This window comes from Dermacentor albipictus, chromosome 3 (assembly GCF_038994185.2).
Source record: "Dermacentor albipictus isolate Rhodes 1998 colony chromosome 3, USDA_Dalb.pri_finalv2, whole genome shotgun sequence".
Taxonomy (NCBI): domain Eukaryota; kingdom Metazoa; phylum Arthropoda; class Arachnida; order Ixodida; family Ixodidae; genus Dermacentor; species Dermacentor albipictus.
In genome coordinates, this window is record NC_091823.1 from 121,581,754 (window position 1) to 121,602,518 (window position 20,765).

General features: G+C 47.3%; 1 protein-coding gene across 2 annotated transcripts in view; it reads left to right on the forward strand.

Annotated features, from left to right (window-relative positions):
• The window catches only part of LOC139057903 (venom metalloproteinase antarease-like TfasMP_A), a 57,037-nt gene extending 36,699 nt beyond the window's left edge, over positions 1 to 20,338 (forward strand). For both annotated transcript variants that reach the window (XM_070536687.1, XM_070536688.1), the window contains 4 exons: positions 4,604 to 4,653; positions 8,024 to 8,132; positions 14,351 to 14,491; positions 20,211 to 20,338. In XM_070536687.1, the coding sequence (XP_070392788.1) occupies positions 4,604 to 4,653; positions 8,024 to 8,132; positions 14,351 to 14,491; positions 20,211 to 20,283 (373 nt within the window). In that variant the 3' untranslated portion in view covers positions 20,284 to 20,338. The remainder of the gene's footprint in view (positions 1 to 4,603; positions 4,654 to 8,023; positions 8,133 to 14,350; positions 14,492 to 20,210) is intronic.
• Positions 20,339 to 20,765: the final 427 nt, after the last annotated feature.

Here is a 20,765-nt window from a genome sequence, read left to right on the forward strand (position 1 = left end):
AAATCTCCTAGTAATATATATATATATTGTTGCGGTGGTTACGGCGGTATTACGGTTATATATATATATATATATATATATATATATATATATATATATATATATATATATATATATATATATATATATATATATAATATATATATATATATATATATATATATATATATATATATATATATATATATTCGTATAATCTGAGAAAGAAATGCTGCGGACCCCCTCCTAGTGCTGCAGAAGACAATTATTGGCACACGTAGGAAAAAGTATGGCTACTTAATGTAAGGACGCTTTTTCGTACATCTCCCCCACACTGTTTACCATCTGTATGATTGATCTTTCCGAGCGGTCGGCACGCGTTAGTGACGTCAAGCCCAGCATCTACGCCGACGACATCACCATCTAGTGCTCTGGCGGCTGCGAGGGCAGAGTCGAAGAAGCCATGCAGGAAGCGATCCACGTGATCGAGGAGTAGCTCCGCCTCACCAGACTTCAACGCTCCCCTGCCAAGTCGGAACTTCTGCTTTACAGAAAAGAGAAGGGAGATAGACCCAAAGATTGGGAGCCAGTCTCCGAAGGGAGCATCAGTTTTCGCACTTGTGACGGAGGGGTGATATCCAGGGTGGACGTCATTCGGGTCCTGGGCATGTTTCTTTATTCAAAGGCGGGAACAGATGCGGCAGGCTCTCCGCAAGATCACCGCAAAGACGGACAACGCTTTCCGCCACGTTCGCAGAATCGCAAACTGACACCGAGGCTTGAAGGAAAAGGCTGATCAGCGCCTTCGTACTATGCCACTTCACGTACACGATTTCAATGCACATCTGGCTCAGACCGGAGCGAGACAAGCTCAACGCTCTCATCCCCAAAGAAGTCAAAAGTGCTCTCGGGCTACTCATCAGGACTCATGCCGAGGACCTGCTCAAGCTGGGGGTACGTAACACCGCCGAGGAGATTGCCGAAGCCCAAGAACGCGCGCAACTCGCTCGCCTAACCACCACAGCGACAGGTAAACGCATCGTCGAAGAGCTGGGTTACCCCATTACGGGATTCTTGATGGTCAGTATCCTAATCCAAGCAACTTAAACGCCTCAGTTCACATCAGGGCGCTCTGTCCCCACTCTCGAAAAGTATCTGCTTCTAATACCGCCGTCTTCTCTAGGCGAGTCGACTAGGGAATCTGAAGACTGTCCAGCAGCAAATTACCACGGTCGAATCCGTGGCGATACCACGCCCGTGCTCGCCATAACCCGCAGTAATTCCATCTCCGAAGAAACTGCTTTGGGATTTGTGGAAAGAAATAAACCGGCGAAACCTAGTTCGTTCGTCGTTGACCCCCCCCCCCCCTCCTTTCTTTTTCGCTCAGTCTTCCGTGAAACCTTGGAACAGCCGGTTTACACACTGTCTTGACGGCTGGATAAGTGCCGAGGGATGGGTGGTGATTTGACTCATCTAAATAACTGTTCTACGTAAGTTTACTCCGACGTATATCGCGACGACGCCTGCCCGTCCTGCGGGCAGACCTCCGATCTAGCACACATGCTCTGGGAGTGCGGGTCGAGATACCCGAAGTTCAGCAAGGAAGAGTGGAACTCGCTTCCGCGTAGCCCCAGTCTAGGCAACCAAATACTGGCTGCCCAGAGTGCCCGCGACCGGGCCAGTAGGCTAGACCGACCGGTCCCGAGGTAGGAATAGCCGGGTGCGCGACGAGTTCGCGTCCTCGCCAGGCCTCCATAAAGTTCTTTCACTCATTGGTAAATGTACCAATTATTTTTTTATATATCCAACAAACGATGACATCAAGGACACATACATAGGTGAAATTACCGGTAGTTCTTAACTGGAACAAACGAACGAAAATAAATGGAAATGAAAGTGGGTGAAGAAACTGGCCGCTGGTGGGATACGAAATCACGTGTTCGCATTAGGCGTGCGATGCTCTTACCGAATGAGCTTCCGCAGCGCCGTTTTCCTAGTCTTTTGTATTCTGGGGAATTTATGTTTATCTAAACTAGAACTGACCGTGGGAGTGTTAACCAGCACCACCACTCAAGTATTCTCACATTAAACCACTCACGCCGCTGGTGTCCCGTGTCAGTCGCAGCTATCGCCTAATGCGCGAGAATTCACGCGATGTCACAGGCGCACCGTGTATACCATGGATGCGTGCTAGCTCGCTTTGCATTGCAGTTACATGTTGTGGCGTGTACAAATCCATACTTATCCAAGTGATTCGCGTTTTAATGCTTCGTGCGTGCCCATACGCGCTTAACTTTCGCATTGGGACGATGCGTACTTTGAAAGGGGAAAAATGCCGCGTTTGTATAGTGCGGCAAGCACAATGACGAAAAGCATACATATCAGCATTTAGAGGGTATATGGCGAAAAATATCTGACTAGAAAAAGTCCGTTCTTGTTACTGTTTGTGCGGACTTAGTGCTTTGGATCCTCCAGTTTCCGCTTGTATCGTATCGTGACACGTATCAAGGGATGTGAGATGTGCGCCGCATAGTCTGGCTACCTGTGTTACCTCTTCGCAAGGCGTTATGGCGCCTCCTCGCAAGATACGAACCACTGCTGAAGAAGCGACTCGTATTGCCACCCGCGCCGGCAAGCAGGCAACGTCGGGCTCAGCAGGCCACCGTGCAGAGAGCAGCACAAGCCGCAGGTCGCCATTGACGCCACGCGGACAGTTTAGTTCATAATTCTCGAGAAAACAATGCATGCTGCTGAAAATGCGGCCCGACTGGTTAACCGCCGAGACCTTCAAGTGCATGCTGCCGAAAATCAGGCACGACAACTTCTGCGCAAGCAACCTTATGTGCGATCGGCCGAAAATTCGGCCCGACATCTTCGCCGCGAAGACCCTCGTTACCGTGCAGCTGAAAATGAAGCCTGGGAACGTCGCCGTATTGATAATCGTCAACGTAGACGTTATGGACGGGCTGGTCAATGGTGCGGTTGGGAACCTCGCCCACACTGAGGTTGACGAGTTGGTACTCGCAAAAAAAAAAACTGTGGCTCAGGTTTAGCTGTGGTGCCATGGTAAGACTGGGGCGGCTAAAGGCGGCACCGTTGCGCAGTGTACTCGGGAGCGCGGTCCGCCCCGAGCGGGTACCAATTAAAAAACGCTCGGCGACCACAAAGCTGGGCCGTAAGGTTGATAGTTTCCCATGGTGCAGGCTGGTGCAATAACGATTCATAAGTCTCAGGGTGGCACATATACGATCGTTGTTGACGAATACAACAAACGTCACGCCCAGAAACTTGTGCACGTGGCACTGAGTCGAGCCACTTCACTTGGCTGAAGACGGCTTCACGTTTTACCACGAAGCCGAAAACCCAGATCGAGCAGTGCGCGAGACGAATTCCTTATACTCAACACGATCACGACTCAACTCGACACGATCACGCAACGTTGCTTTGCACTGCTCGATCAGCCCCAGCGATTTGCCATCTGCTCACTCAACGGACGTTTTTTCTGGCTGCACACAGGCTTAACGCCATGCAATACTACATCCTAATGCGAGTGTCTTTACTCTGTTTCTCCGAGACGTGGGGTCATCGACATGATGTCACCGGCTACGCGGGTGTCTCGTGTCAGCTAACAGAGTCGCGCACCGGGAAACGGGTGTGGCAACATACGAACGAGGAAATGAGTGTGCGCCATTCAAATCCGTAGAAGCACCGGACTTAAGACTTCGCCGACGTGTGTGCAGTGCGTAATCCTGAGCTTATTGCGGTTGCCTCAGTGTACGTGTATCCAGGTGCTCAACGTGGGAAGATTGGGGTCTTCTTGACACATACCTTCGCTCCCCAACACGATGTGCCCCTAATTCTTACCGGTGATTTCAATGTAAACACGAAGGAATGGAAGGAATGGAATGCCATTTCGGAATTGAATCATCTCCCAAGTAATATAGCTGAAATAACTGACCATATTATATTCAAACAAGCACTTAATGAAACATTCTTGAATTAATAGCATTAACATTTCTTCCTGCCTTTCTTCAGATGTCATATTATTGTTTGCATAATTTAATCATTATTGGCGTATGATGTCGAATTAGAAGTGATGTAAAGGTTGTATAGCATGTACTACTTCATATAAGAATATTCGACTTACAATGTATATTGTATATCATTGTATATTGTATATCAATTGCTCTCCCCCCCTATGTAATGCCCAAGCTGGGCCTTTAGGGTAAATAAATGAACGAAAAAAAACAACGTCCGGTTCGTACACTGTGAAAGAAGACCTCGGCGTGGAATTTGGGTCAAATACACAACGCAGCTTTTCGCGTACCGGTTCCTGTTTGGACTTCGTTTTTAAAAACATCGAAGCACCCGTACTACCCCTCTGCATGTCCTCCTCAACCTACTTTTTCGAACATATAAGACACCCGAGTGTGTTTCCATAAACGTATGCAAATAAAAACAACACTTCCAATATACTTACTACTTGCAGTTACCGTCTTCAATCAGCTTACGATGGTCTCCCTCCAGCTTACACTCTTGACTGTGTTGCGTGTGCCGCGCAGGTCTGTGGCTATTTTCGCGACCTTGGTTGCAACCACACAGCATATGCCTTGTTTCGTTTTAGGCTACACATGGTCGGCCATGGAAGTGGTGGCGGATACATTGACATCGATGGTATGTATTCGCATTTTTTTACGATTTTATAATTTCCGGAAAGCTGGATCCTATGTTCTTGGAGAACTGGAGCACGTGTAAGGATAGCAGGCAATTGGAAGGCAGGCAACACAACTTTTGAAAAATAAAAGAAAAAGGGAGAGAATAGTTTTGGTAACGAGAAAGTGACCGGTAGTCGACCGAAAAAGTAAGCAACGTTAAGACATTTCAGAGCCTCGTTTCAAAGGAGTGTGTAGTAAAATTGTAAGTTTCGTTTAGAAATCCGGCACAGAGGCAGGAATTGAACATGAAGAGATTCTATCTCTGAATGAAACCACAGAAGAATTAAGCTGCAGTTTTGATTACGTGTTTATGTATGTATTCATGTCATATACTCTAGAATTTACCCTTAAATTTGACTTAATTTACCGTAACGCATACGACTATCAGCCGCAGGAGGAGATTGTACGATGAATACTGCACGCTACGTCATATCAGGTCATTGATATTTATAATAGTGGTTATTTGCAATGAACGTAGTAAGTGCGGCAGGAATTCGCGAATAAAAATTAACGTTTCCCAACTAAACGATGCGCAATTTACGGCAGGGACAAATGCGACGTTACGCTAGTACAATTAAATAGTATGTCTATTGAATTGGTGTCTAGCATATAAGCCCTTGGTCAGAAAGGTTGCAGGACTGACTATTTTTTTTCTTTTCCCAGTATTAACACTCAAGTAATTGGTGTTATTTAGTCGCTTTCTATGGTTCTAAGAGTATACACAACTTTGGAAGGATTTCCGTCTACTCACCTTGTGACGGCGCTGTGTATATCAGCCCACTGTCCGGCTTGTTGGCCCATTTAGTTGGCAGTCATGCGAGTAACACGACTCACTCGAATTCTGAGTTTAGCTATCAGTGATTTCTGTATTAGCGTTCGTGCAACACCTATTGACACATGCAGCCCTCTTCAGCAAGTATATGATTACACACCATGGAAGCCGTGTCTTTCAATAGCAGCGAAAGCTTCGAGAAGGAAAATATTCGGGTACAGGCGTGCCCGTATTCCGCCACTCGTCCACGTTACATATCACTTCAAATATCAAATATTTGAGGCAGTCGAAGCATGAAAACCGGCGTGTTACTGTGCGAACGATATCGGAAGATTTGAAATTGAACAATAGTGGCGTGCCACCATATCTTACGCAATATTATAGTTTAGGGAAACTTAAACTGAATTACCATATCCTGACTGGGAGTTTACCACTGTCGTTGAAAAAGAAAAGAACGTACAATCGCTGCATTCTATCGGTGCTAACATGTGGGGCAGAAACTTGGATGTTAACAAAGAAGCTCGAAAACAAGATGACGGCCCGCAAAGAGCGTTGGATGGAAAAAAGCGTAACGTTAACAGACATGAATAGAGCGGTTTGCATCAGAGAGCAAAAAAGGAATAGCCAATATTCTAGTTGATATTAGGAGAAAGAAACGGAGCTGGGCAGGCCTTGTAATGCGTGGGGCAGGTAACCAGTGGACCATTAGGGTTACAGAATGGGGGCGAAGGGAAGGGAAGCGCGGTCGAGCACGGCAGAAAATTGTGGGGCTATGAAATGAGAAAATTTGCAGGTTCAAGTTGGAATCAGCTAGTGCAATACAGGGGCAATCTTCAAATTACTTGGAGAGGCCTTCATCCTGCAGTGGTCATAAAAATAGGCTGATTAGGATGATGATGACTATGATGATGATTATGAACCGAATGAAAAAATCCCCCATCACCCACTGATAGACGAACAAAAAACGAAAGAAGAAAAAGAAAGCAGACGAACAATTCCAGCTGAACATTTAGAAAGAGCCAGAAGAGACCCGCCATTTCTGCTCGGCATCAGCGTTGGAAATGAATGTTGCTGCTATCAGTATGACCCTTAAACGAAGCGACAAAGCGCCGCTCGGTGAAGTGACGGTTCACTTTTCTTTAAAGAAAGCGACGACCATAAAAGCAACCAAAGGCACACAGACACACACAAAAAAAGAAAACAATGTCGATCGCTTGTTTTGATGCTAGCAGCTTGAAGAGACTACTTGACTTCTAACCAGAACTTCTACATCATCGTGCTTAAATATTTGCGCCAAGCGATTAGGCGGCGCCGTCCTAATTTGTCACCCCTGAACAGTGTTTATTGCTGTACGACTACGCGAGGTCCTACATTAGCGTATCTGTGAAAGAATACCTGGCTAAACCCCATTTTTTTAAACCTAATTTAGCATATTCACAGGACCCGTGACCATGTGATTTCTTTTTGTCTCTGTGTGAAACTGCGCTGAAAGGGAAGCTTCCTGTTCACGAGCAAAACGACCTAATCCAGGCACCTCGCCTGAAGCACCACAGGGGCTAGCTTTCTTGATTTATTAACTATAAACGCTTTTCTTTCTCTCTGTCCTAAAGATAATGCTGGGATCGATGTTGTTATTAACATGCTGAAGAGCATTCGGATGAATATTTATCTGCTTAGTTCCGTCAGCTTTCATGAAATGGTCATTCTCGCTTCCAAAACGTTTTCCACAATAAATAGTGTAAAAACTTGGGGCAAGATTTTCTTGGGGAAAACTTTAACGATATCTATGGTCATTAGCTCTTTATTTGAATTAACGATTTTTCACGAGCTCAGTCATGACGCATTTCTCACAAAGGTCGTGTTATGCAAATGATCAATAGCGACTTGCGTGTTATATCAGATAGAAAGAAAATGCTTCTCATTAGAAGAGCACTGTTAATTTCTCTTCCCACTCTGTCCTAGGTAACGCCTATAACAGCTTCCAGATTTCTGCGAGCTATACCGAGGATGCTTATATACATTTTTGTGATTAGCTGGTGGTCACAAGGCAGATATACGTTCTTTGAGTTGTTTTCTTCTCCATTGAGCTCTAGTTTTCGCATTCTACCATTGGGACCAAGTCACAAGTGACATTGTGCGTTAAAAACCATGAAGGATTTCCTTATTAAAGAACGCCGTCAGATGTGAACGCTTGTCTAAGCTTCTTTCGTTTACTGTGAGAACATTGGTCATTGTATGCGCTAATGTATTTCACAATAAGTCTTATTTTTGCCACTTCGTAACATTTCCAGTTATGATTTATGGGCAACTCGAAACCGGTATTGTTATAAGATTGCATGCTAATGCTGTAAGTGGTTTAAACTGCTTGAATTTTTATGCCCCCCAAACGAAGTTCCACATGAGAACTCTGGGGTGCACAGTGTATGTACCTAAGTTTTCTAACCCGCTATACTTTTTACTCATCCTTCACTTTGTCTCAATAATTCTATAGTAGATCCGGAAAACAGATTGCGTGACAATCCTGTAAAACAATTTCTTCTCTCGTTTTCGCCAACAGGGCATACAATACTTGGAGGAGCTTGCTCTAAACAGAAAGTACTCATCATAAGGGAGGAGCCTGGGCAGTTTTCTGCAGTGCAGGCCACAGCCCACGAAGTAGCACATTCGTATGTATCGAGTCCCGTGGTTCCAACATATCCAGCGCTTATGCCGTCCGAAATGCTACTCTTGAGCCAGTCGGTGTCAATCATGAACACCTAAACGCACTGCAGAAGAAGTCGTGCCGCGGTAAAATTTATAGCCATAGGGCGTGTGTGTAGTTTATAAATTCATTGAAAGAAATGACTGATGGTATCCGCGAACTGTGCCACCTCCCTTCATTGAGAACGCTGTGACATGGTCAGCCTAAATGGCAATGCCGCGGGCGATCAAATTTGGCATTATACAGCCATGGGATTCTTCTGGGTGGACATCGAAGCACGTGTAAAGCTGAGGTTCTCAAAATATTAGCCAATATCGCTGCCTAGGTCTATAGCTCCGGTACATTTCAACTTTTTTTTTTTATTCCGTGAACGCCGCTGGCGCCCACAAGCCCTCCATTTCCAGATGGAGGACGCTCCAACCAAGAAAGTTGCGACGGACGCTGTGATCGCGCCTGCTGAAGACGCGATGGACGCGAGTCTGGTCACGACCACGACTACTGACGAAACTTCCCGATCCAACGAGGATGGCTGTGCATGGGTGCTGGTCCAAAGGATACGCCACACGCAAACGGACCTCCGCGTCCCGACGCTGAACCAAGACACGAAGACCAGCCAGATTGAAGTCAAGACCACCCAACTGCGTCGGCCCGTCATGTTGCGGCAACCCCCTTGCCCCTCCACGACTACAAGGCCATTCTGCGTCCACATGGAGGGCTACGTTTGGAACAGTGGGCTCGTCCCACCCTTAGCCGGGCCATTGGGAAGGCCGCAGGTTTGCCTCCGGCTGAAGTAGATCGGCTTGTTTTTCGCCTACGCCCGGAACAGAATCTTGCCATGATATGCACGCCGCATGAACACATCGCATTGAACCTGTACAGCGTCCAACACCTTCGCCTGGGCCAGCGCCCCTATGCCATATCGGTCTACATAGCGGCGCCCGACAACTCGTGTAATAAAATCATCTCCCGTGTTGACCCGGGAACGACCGCGTCCGAACTTATGGATCACCTCATTACGTCGGGTTTCACTGTTCTGCAGGCACGTGTGATGGGTAAATCGAACACGGCACTCCTCACCTTCGCAGGACTCCAGGTTCTTCACTACGTTCGCTACTACGGCGCCGAATACCGCTGCTACGCACATCGTCCCCTCCAGCAAGTCTTCACAGTTTGCCTACAGTTGGGACATCGCTCTGACAACTGCCCCACACCGGGCCGCATCGTATGCGAGATATGCGGCGTTGATAAGTCGGTACAGGGACACTCCCGCTTGCACAAGTGCCGCTCCTGCGGGGGCGATCACCCCACCATAGACGCGGGCTGCCCCATCCATGTTCGGCCCCTCTTCAACAAGAAACGAGTTCGGAAGATGCTTCAGCAGGAGCAGGCGCAGCAGCAGCAACAGCAATAACAACAACACGAAATTAATTATCAGCCTACACCCTCATCCTTAACCCATGGTCGAGTAACCACTGGCAGGCCCAAACCCGGGTAGGAAGTCCCGATCAAGGTCCCGGTGCTGAGCGACGTCAAGAAGCAAGGCCCGCTCTCCCATCCGCTCCAGGACTGAGTCACGCCCGCCACCAGCAAAACGGATGACCACAGAACGCTACACCAACGAAGACACCCCGGGCGGACCAGCTGCCGAGAGAACAAAGCCAGAAACCCAAGACTTCCAAGGCCGAGCACAACTCGGCGGAACCTCTGGAGGTAAGCTGGGCGAAGGGTCCTCCCCTGCTCTTACGCTCCTCTACATCTCCGTCCCCCACTCCACTTCACCCTCACAGACCACACAGAGCTCCCACATGAATGCGCTTCAGCAGCTTTGTTCTGAACTGGAGGCTAAGATGCAGGCTCTGGATACCCGCCTTAGACGCGAGATACAGTCCGCGTGCGCCAACATTCGACAGGAGTTCCGCGAAGTGCTTATTGAGGTGGTGTCCGCACTAAAAAGACACAATCAACAAAACGGGGACCGCACTCTACGACCTGATACATTAGAGAAACATTCGAAACATAGATACATTGAGAAACATTCGCCACCTAAACAGCGCTCAAAACCATTTATGCCGACGACATCACCATATGGACCAACACAGGCTCACTTAGTGAAAAAGAAAAGAGGCTACAGAAAGCGGCCACCTGTGTAGAAAACTACGCTAAAGAAAGAGGACTAGCGCGCGCAACCGAAAAAATCAGAGCTCCTACGAGTATGGAGAAGAAAACAAAACTGAACCGTCCCAACCAATGAAGAGCTGCGGCTTTAAGTCTACCTGGAAGAAATACCGATACCCGAAAAGACAATCATATGAATCCTCGGGATGTGGCTACTGTCAAACAAGCGCTGTTCCCTCACCCTTATGCTAGCTACTAAAGGCATCAAAACTCCATGTCGCACGCATGATCACGTGAGTCTCGAACAGACACCATATGGCTTGTGAGAACTAGACACACTCAATCTAGTTAGAAGTCTGGTGGTCAGCCGAATGACATACAGCCTCCCATATCCCAGCCACGTCAAGAGCGAAATACAAAAGGCGGATTCGATAATGTGCAAGGCGTACAAAACTGCGCTCTGACTGCCCAAAAACACCTCACCCGAAAAACTCCTAGCCCTGGGACTTCAGTACACGTTCGGAGAACTAAGAGAAGCACAACTCACGGTCCAAATGTGCAGGCTACAGCACACAGCCACAGGCCGAGCTCTCCTCCAGAGACTCGGCTACGTTGAGCAGATAAGGGAAATCTCGAGGACCAAAGCATGCTTAATATAGCACCAATCCCAAGGAACATGTACCCCAACCTCTATAAAGGTCACAGGGAGGCAAGGGCCGAATATCTCCAGAAAACTTACGCTCTCCAAAAGACAACGGTGTATGTGCACGCAGCCGTATACACTAGACAAGGTTAAAGCAAAAATGCAGTAGCAACGATGGTGGACTCGACGCTACGAGAGAGAACCAGCGTTTCGCTACAAAACTGCATGCTAGTCGAGGCTGAAGAAATGGCCGTTCCTCTAGTGGCAGCGAAAGGCTATCCGATCGGACAGTCGATAGCAATACTCCCGGACTCGCAAACAGCCTGCCGCAGCTACTTGCATGGTAGAATCAGTCACCAAGCACTCCGTATAGTCTGCTCAGTAGACTGTAAAGCACAACAACAAACAGTACAGAACAACATGAAGCGATCACGCACAATCTCGTATGGATACCGGGACACGTGGGGCTGGCGGGGAACCAAGAGGCGGACAGGATAGCTGGAGAGTACACTAATTACCGAGCGTCCAAAGTCGACAGCCTTGAGGAACCCACGCCTGTACTCTGAGAGTACTCGGCCATTCTATACAAGTGCAGAGGCAGCAGGAAGTGGTACCCCCCGCCGCACGAATCCCTTAGCAGAGAAGAAGCTGTCGCATGGAGAAAACAACAAATAGGGTCGTACCCTAACCTCAACGTGCTAAGTAAAATGCACCCCGCATTATATAAGGACAAATGTCCATGATGGGATGAGAAACTCACATTATACCACATAACATGCATGAGCATGTCAACAAACTGACGTAGTCCCAATCATATCACACCAAAGTCCGGAGCAATGGGAGGAACTGCTGTCCAGCAACCGCTGCGAAGAACAGCTAGGTCTAGTGCGGCGTGCATGACGAACTGCAGAGGCCAGCGGCACCCTGGACTGAGGGCAGCCGACCATTGCGATAGAGGACGGACGGAGCAGCGGGTGAAGACCTCTGGTGAAGACACAAGAAGGAAGACTCCCCTGAAGAATCCGCCCCAGCCGCAGAAAACACAATTACTAAAGCTCAGCAAAGTTTTCACTCACTCACTCACTCACTCACTCACTCACTCACTCACTCACTCACTCACTCACTCACTCACTCACTCACTCACTCACTCACTCACTCACTCACTCACTCACTCACTCACTCACTCACTCACTCACTAAGGAAAAATATTCACAACAGAATGTCGTGGCTTCTTGAAAGTAGGCGAGCGTATCCGCAATAAAATAAACAGTGCTCGTGCCAACAGTTTCGCTGCGGAAAGAGTATTTTAGATTGCATTAATAGCCTGCCGAAGGGGACCTTAAAATCAGATTTAATTGGTGACGTTAAATATAGCAGCATAAGTAATAATACTCTTTGTTTGTGAGCACTTACACGCGGCCTCAGAATTTATTTAAACTTCAAACACCAGATGTGTAGTCAAATCGAAGAGGAAATAGAGAATTTGAAAAAAAAACAAGAAGGCCTATTTCATAGAGATACTGCAACAGTGATTTATAAAATGCGTTAGCCAAAATCCATCTTTCACACTCTTCAATTTGATCCCTGTTCTATTTGACACATTTAAGAACACTTTCGCGAATTGTCTTTGTCCCAGGGCCCGTCCAATGTAGATGGCGGGCATCCGCTGCAAAATTGGAGAATTGTGTATTTTGTGTTTCTGCTCACAAATACGCAACGTTCTCGTTACTTGTTTGAGATGCTTAACTGCGCCGAGGCTGTCAGCATAGAAATGGGCTTCGTTGAAGTTAGGAAAGTTGATAAAGGTTTCTATCGCAACGTGTACAGCCTGCAGATCGAAATAACAAGTGGTTTGAAAATTTCTTTGCATAGCTGCGAGTGGCTTGTCTCAAATTGGGCACTCTGCTCGGCAGTCTCAGCTGCGCAGCGGCGTCGTTCGGCGACCTACGCGTCAGTAAGCGACTTGGGACGAGCCGTTCTGGTGCGAGGTCTTTGTCTTCCAGAGCACCGATGGCAGCAAGGCCCAATCAACGAACGTAACACGGATGGGGGGGGGGGGGGGCGAAATGTGTTGAAGCGTGTCGAGGTGATGACGTCACCCCGCGCAGCCAATCGAGACGCCACCGGGCGTGCTTGCCGCTCGCCTCGGTTAAGTCGAAGTCAAGGAGGGCGTTGGTAAAAGAGTTTTCGACATGTGCAATTCGCGGAGCATGACTACCCCTGCTTCAGAATGCTCTCACAATAAGAAAAAAAAAGAAAACGATGAAATTACCTACTTTGCACTCTACATTCGGCTGTTGCGTCAGAAACGATATGTTAAACAAAAAATATAAATATTAAAGTTTATTATATTATAGGGCCCCTCAGCAAGTCTGGTCATATTGAGCTGACACACGCAGAGCATAGATTGCGCGAGGACAATCATGTCTGCAAAGTATTACATCGCTACGCGCCGCGGAAAGATTTGAAATTTCAACCCGAACGCCCCTGTCTTGCTCCAAGACCGACGGTGACGTAATCGTGCCTCTGCGCCTACGTAGTCGTGTCCGCAGTGTGACGTCTCTCGTGGTGACACATGACTTCGTTAATTATTCAAGACATCTGTTATCTGTGCGATATGTCGCTTGAATTGACGAACTAAAGCTTAAAGAAATTAACACACAAGTGGAATGTCTGCGTGTTTTTTTGCTTTACTTCGCACCGAAGCACGAGAGATGTACTTCCGCTTCGTCTGCTTGTTCCAACGGTCGTGAGGTCACGTGCGCAGGTACCGAAACTACGCCATTTTTCTACCATGTTCCAGCGCGTGATCACGCTCTGCGATCCGCTTGTTCAGCCTCAGTATTCGTGTAGCACTGAAACATACCGCTAGTCATGTTTCCTTGTGCACAGCGCCCAAATTCGTGCGCTGCGCGAACGAGACAACAGGTCGCGCGCGGCGCGGTCAGCGGAAATGCGTACGCAGAAAAAAAAAAGCGAGGAGAAAAAAAAATGAAGGCGGGGCCTGTGACGTATGCGTCACGCGATCCTCGAGGTCTGGTATGGGAGAACGCAGGGAAGGAATTTCGCTCGCGAAGGCTAGACGGGGCGAGTGCAGAGAGCGTCTTGCTTGGCAGTGGAGCCCGCCTGTTGAAATCATGGGCTCGTAGCACTGAAATATTTCTGTCTCGGCTAATAATGAGCCGATTTGAATTTTTTTTCGCGGCAGAACGCTCCCTAGGGGACACGTAACAACTTCCAGCGTATAACAAAATTTGCTATGGGGCCTGGTGAGGGGCCCTTTAAATCAACTACGACACTTCGTACAAATGTGAGATTTCGATTACAAGTAAGTGTTCAGAAAATTTTTGGGTTCATGTGCCTAAGAATAAACGGTGATTACCACAATTTACTGTGCTAAGACGCTAACGTGCGTTTTCTTGTAGGCTAGGATCTAATCACGATGGCGCCGGCATATCAAGGGGGTGTCCTGCAAATGAGAATTTTCTCATGTACCCGTACGCCTTTCCACCTACTACGAAAGAGTTCTCGAAATGCACGAAGAACGCCGTTGCAAGGTTTCTAGAGTACGTACCCTCCCTGCTTTCTTGTTTTCTGCTTTTCATTCTTGCTTTAACGTAGCCATGATGTTTAATTGGTTAAGAACAGGCAACTTTCTCATGAGATCGCAATTTTCTAATCTCTATACTTTGTCCGCGGAGGAGAAAATGTTTCAAGAAGTGCTGTCTTGCATAAAAAGCAGCAAGTTCCGGCTAGTAAGGAGTCCCAAATAATGAACGTCTAAAAATAGCGAACACATGACATGCACTGATGTAAAAATAGTCACTACTCTACAAAATGTCATCCCAAAATAAACGTTGACGAAGAACAATACAAACGTGCAATGCACTTTTAGTTTCCCATACAACAGCCAGTTGACCTCTTCTTAGAAAAAAATATTCTTTAAAAGTATATCCACGTTCCGAGTGGCAAACGTATAAAAAGGCAAAGTAGAGTTAGCCCTTTACCGCAATTACTTATTTCGTTTATACTGAGGTAAACTGCTTACATAGGTGTGCACATTTAGGTTGGATGCGCGAATATTCTACGAGCACCATTCTCTCTATTTACTCGTTTGCATTATCTTTTTCCTCACCGTTACTGGAAAAATTCAGACATGGGAGAGCGTAATACTGTCATAAAAATTAAAGTCACTGCTGACAGGTTTTACTCAACGGCCGATAAGACAGCATTGACAGGCGCATCGGAAATACCACGACACGAAAAGACAGTTTGAGCTTGAGTGTATGCCTAAGGCGTGCACTTAGCGTTCTGTCTAAACTAACGGACTTGCCAGTGAATATATAGTGAAGAGAAAAAAAAAACGAAGGCGAAGAACGGCTGCGTCGCCCTGTTGTGTTGTAGACTTCCGATGAGTGTCGAGCTTTCAATCACTACTTGTTAAAAAATTGTGCAGCCTCCAGGTACTTCGGGGAATCAATGCTGTGCAAAGCATTTTGAGGGAAGCCTGCTCTGTAGCCTAGGTTGGCGTCCGTGTAAAGCATACAATTGTTTGTTCTATGCAAGCTTGCGTGTGACGACAACAAGGTGTCTTCACGACAAGCTTGGCAATGCGCCGACGGCTTTTGCCGGGGACGCTACTGAAAGTATGACTTCAGCGAGAACAGCTTCAACATGAAGGCAACGACTTGATCACGATGTCATGATGATGGTTGCGGCTGGTATGACGCTCACCAGCAAGCAGTAGGGCCACCACTGTCGCTATGCCCACCACCATGGCACATCGTGCAAGATGGACACATATTGAACTGCCTACTTCAAGGTGCAATAGGCAAATAATACTTTCAATTAAAATGTATCGGCAGATAGCTACAGCAGCGGGCCATATCATCAAGACCCAGTGTGCCTCACCAGTCACCAGTACAACCAAGAAGAAAGGGGGTAAACCAAGAGGCCCGATTTTTATTAGTCACATTATAATACGCCAGCAAACACTGACACTAAGGACAACATAGGGGAAATTACTGGTGCTTAATAAATGAAATAAAGAAACGATGAATTACTGGAAATGAAAGTGGATGAAAAACTTGCCGCAGGTGGGGAATGATCCCACAACCTTCGCATTTCGCGTGCGATGCTCTAGCAATTGAGCTATCGCGGCGCCGTCTCCCCATCCACTTTCTTGGGCGTTCATGTTTCCTAGTAGAACCCTGGGAATGTTAGCCAGCGCCACCACTCACAGACCTTGGCGGCGGATGTGGAACATCCTTTCTGCCGCAGGCGTCGCGAAAACGTGATCTTTTTGGGTGAAGGCAAGCGGTCAATAAACCCACACATGCTACCTGAAGGCTTCAATGTTGCCGGATTCGAGACCCTCGTTATGTAATAAACGAGAGGAAAAGGGGTTAACCGAGGAGCGCGAAATTGTTTGTTGGCGTCTCATTATGTTATGGCTAATAAAAATCGGGACCGCGCGAGGGGAGCCGATGATTGCTGCTCAATCTCGCGCGCGCAAGGTAGGAACACTGGAGAGAAGCCCGCCGTCTTCCATCGCGTGCTAGGTTCCGGGGAGAGGGAGGGGGGGGGGGGGGGGCAGGGTACTGCGTATTTCGCGGCGGCGCGCACCATATCCTGAAAGCGATCTGCGTTAAGAGGAAGCTTTAGCTCGGGCCCAACTCCGACGCGGCCTATTCAAATACATGTAAAAACGCAAAAACGTTTTTCTGAGATAACCCCTGGACCGATTTTAATGAAATTTATTGCATTTGAGAGAAAAAGTTAAATTCTAGTGACTGTTGGAAGTGGAATTTTGATTTAGGGCTTGAATTTTGTTAAAAGGATTTTCAAAAATTCACACGTTTGAAAAAAATAGAAGCACGAAGTTTACAAACTAATAGCTCTGCATCAAAAGATGCAGATTACAGATATCGCGATTCTGTAAACGGCATCCATTAGACCATTCAAAGCGGACAAATTTGTTATGTCAGTTTACATCTTACGTGAATTTGTTACGTTGTTTACGAGGGTTCTGCAAAAGTTGTAATTACACATTTCCCCATTTTTTGAGGTTCATGTGTAACTTTATCAATTTTGTCCGCTTTAGATGTGCTATCAGGTACAATTCACAGAATTGCGATATCATTTTTTCTTGCTGACTTACGGAGTTGTAAACTTGATAGTTTCGTTTTCTGAAAATTTGCGATTTTTCCCAAATTTTTATAAAATATTGACGACCTAAATCGAAAATTCGAAACCAACAGTCACTAGATTTTAAGTTTTTCTTTTAAATGCAGCAAACCTCGTCAAATTTAGTGCAGTGGTTGCCTAGAAAAACGAATTCTCCTTTTACATGTATTTAGATAGGAGCACCCGAGCTAAAGCTTCCTCTTAAGGGCAGAGTCTAGGTGCTTCGACGGCTCGTACCTTTGTGCGTGCTGCGTTCTCGCCGCTCAGTTTGCGTTGAAGCGATAGACAGCACGAAGGTCACTTCGTTCGCTGGTGCTGCCGCGCTTTATCACGCCAGCGTTCTTAGAGCGAGTGCTGTTGCGTATTCCAGGGTAGCGTATCGTACTGCTGCCGAGTTGTAGCGGCGCCTGCCTATCAATGCTCGACCGACGTTACTTAGTGGGTAGCGCGGCGTTGGCGGCGGGCTGCAGGCATCTGGCAGACCATGGCGACCAAGCAAGGGCGAGACGATTTCTAGTGCGAAACTTGCACGGTTTATTCAAAAGTTGGTGAAAGAAAATGGGAAGAGCATGAAGTGATGAAAAGTACATTTCGGAGCCCCTTAAATAGGCTCTCTACAATCGTGGGAGGGCTCTTGCTTCCGTCGACGTCACGTGACCGGCACCGGAAGTCTGCTGCAAGGAGGAGGGATCTTGCTTCCGTCGATGTCACGTGACCGGCACCGAAAGCCAGCTGCAAGGAGGAGGCCGTCCCGCCTCCTGGAATTGTAGACGCTTATCCGTCTCCCTTGCGCATTGCTGGTTCGTGGAAGTTCCCTTTTTGGCCGTTCGAGTAACGGGTCCCTCTAAAGCCGCACACACACACACAAAAAAGGCCTGAACACTGCGGGGCTTCCGCCACACCGGCAGACACTCGAAATGGTCATGGCGAATTAGGAAATCATGCTTCATTTCGACGAGGCCTGGTGGAAGAAGGTCGGGTGAGAAAAAGTTCTTTCTGCACGAGGTGCGAGACGCCAACCATAGCAAGCGAAGTCACGCCTCATTTCGACGAGGCAGGGTGATAGATGGTCGGTTGAAATTCCTTTCTGCACGTGGTGCCAGACGCCAACCCTAACAGCGCCCGCGCTGATCGAGTGCGACGTGATCACGTTTGTATACGCGCGCTGACACCATGCTTGTTAATTTAATTAGCAAGCGAATCCTTGCAAGTTTATACGGCCGATAAAGCTACTATCCTCACATTGTATAACTCTATTACACTGATATCGCAATCGATGCTTCCCCTTTCGGGTGAATCTGCAACTGCCCCCCCCTCCTCTATAATAAATTACTACTACTATTAGTACTATTAGTACTACTTAGCTGAGCAACGCTTCCCCACCTCTGCCGCTCATAATTTCTTGCTGCCCGCTGTAATTAGCAGCAACCAGACCAGCGCGTCGCAAATGAAACGTTCCCACCCCGCGTTCGCGGTCGAGGCTTGCCTCGTCGCGCTAAAGCACAATTACTCAAACTAAGCGTTGGGTGTTTGAACGTGTGCGAACGTTCATACCGACAGGGACGTGTGGCCAGTCCATCGTGTACGTTTTGCGGTTGCTGCGAGACACTTCAGCACCTGATAATGGAGTGTCCCGCTATTTAGTGCGCAGCGCACTTCGCCAGTGAGGGACTATCATCTCCTTGGCCTGCGGTGTATGACACCGGACGAATATTTGTACCCCTGTGTTTGTGCGTCTCGACGCAATCAGGCTCATTGCGTACTCCTTACCTTTCTAGAAGTAACTAACTTAGGTTCGCGTCTGTCTGAGAGGACCTCGGACAACTATATCTTCTATTTTAATGTTCTTTAGTGACAGGCCCTACAGTGCGAGACCTGGGGAAGTACTCTGTAAGAGTCCACCTAGTGGACATGTCCATTTCGTCTGCTGCTGAAGTGCTGATTGGCTGCGGCGCCTCGCTGCTGCGCACGCGCAACCCAGCCCAGCCAATCAGAACTTCAACGGCAGACGAACTGCACATCCACTAGGTGCATTCTTACAGAATACCTCCCCTGTACAGTGTGTGTGTGTGTGTGTGTGTGTGTGTGTGTGTGTGTGTGTGTGTGTGTGTGTGTGTGTGTGTGTGTGTGTGTGTGTGTGTGTGTGTGTGTGTGTGTGTGTGTGCTGCTTTATTCTTTGGGATTGGTCATCTTGTTATTTCTTTCCTCTTTCCTCCCCTTCTTCTTGTCTTCCCTTTCTGCGTTAATATCACCTTCTTTCTGAAAAAGTAGGCAGGCGCAACTGTCCCTTCCGGTGGCAGTTGCGAGCCCGCTCCCCGCTTTTCCCTTTCCTGTCAAGTGTATACATACGCTTTCAAAGCAAATAATAATAATGATAATAACATGATAGCATTGGTTCCAAAACGAGTACGCAATGGCTGTTAGCTGAAGCCTTGGCAAAACAAAAGAGCCGGTCTGACAGGTAAAGCGCACGCAGATGAAAAAAAGAAAGGCCGCCAAGAAGCTATACTTCTGGCGAAAGTAGGGTATTCAGCTATAGGTTTGGGGCGGTACATGGTCCGTCGGGTGGGTTTAGGTAACAGTCCGACTTAATTAACTCATTGTGATGAGTAACGTGAGATACTTCCATAATGAGCCGCGCCTGGCTCAGCTTGTCCAGTTCCCCAAGCACAGCTTGAGTCATCTGGAAATATGAATTTGCACCTTCGCGTTCAGATTCTTGGTACCAGTGGGCGTCTGACAAAGACGTCGAAATGTGCAAATTTTGCAATGTATTCGATAAAGCGGGATTCTTATCACTTCTTGTGGGGAGCTTTTTTCTTCGAACAGCTTAGAGGCTCTTGTAAGAAGCTTGCGAGCGTCACGAAAGCGTCATGTAATTTTATTAGATTCCTCACAGCACGAAAGTATACCGACGGCTCATGGAACCGAATGAGGAAGCCGTTCTCATAATTCGGCGTCGCTTATTTAGCACAGGTTCGCCACAAGCACTGGCCGATGCATGCACTTACGATTTACTGTGTCGCGCACATTCATGTTTGTGACTGCTGTGTCTGTTCCTGTTGTCATATAATTTTTTGTAACTATAATCTTACACAGGTTGGATCGGGCCAAGTGTTTGTTTACTGACTCAAGCGGGCACATAAATATACAGTCAATGAAAACATATTAGGAACTAAGACAGCGGACGAACGGAATATCACAAGAAACGAAGACGCAAATCGGGACTGTTCTCGCCGAGCAACGACAACTTCTTTCATTAAAGCAATATTCCCACGTATAACGGTATAGTTGGCTATCTTATTTTTATTTATTTATTATTTCCAATACTGTTAGCCCTTGCGGGCTGTTACAGGGGTGGGGGAAAAACGTTTCCACAAACACGTAACACCAGTTCCGCAATAAACAAAAAATGCATTAAGCAAACACATGACAGTTTACGCTCGAATGATTCAGTTGTGGGCGTTTCGATAAATGCATCTGCGTCAAGTTTGTTCCAATCAACTATAGTTTTCCCAAGAAAGGAAAATTTGAAGGCATCAACACGCGGCACATACGGCATTACAGCATGAGGGTGACCTGTACGTGGGGACACTCGTCCAGGGGGACGCAAGTATAGTCTGGAGTCCAAATAGAATTTATTGTGATACATTT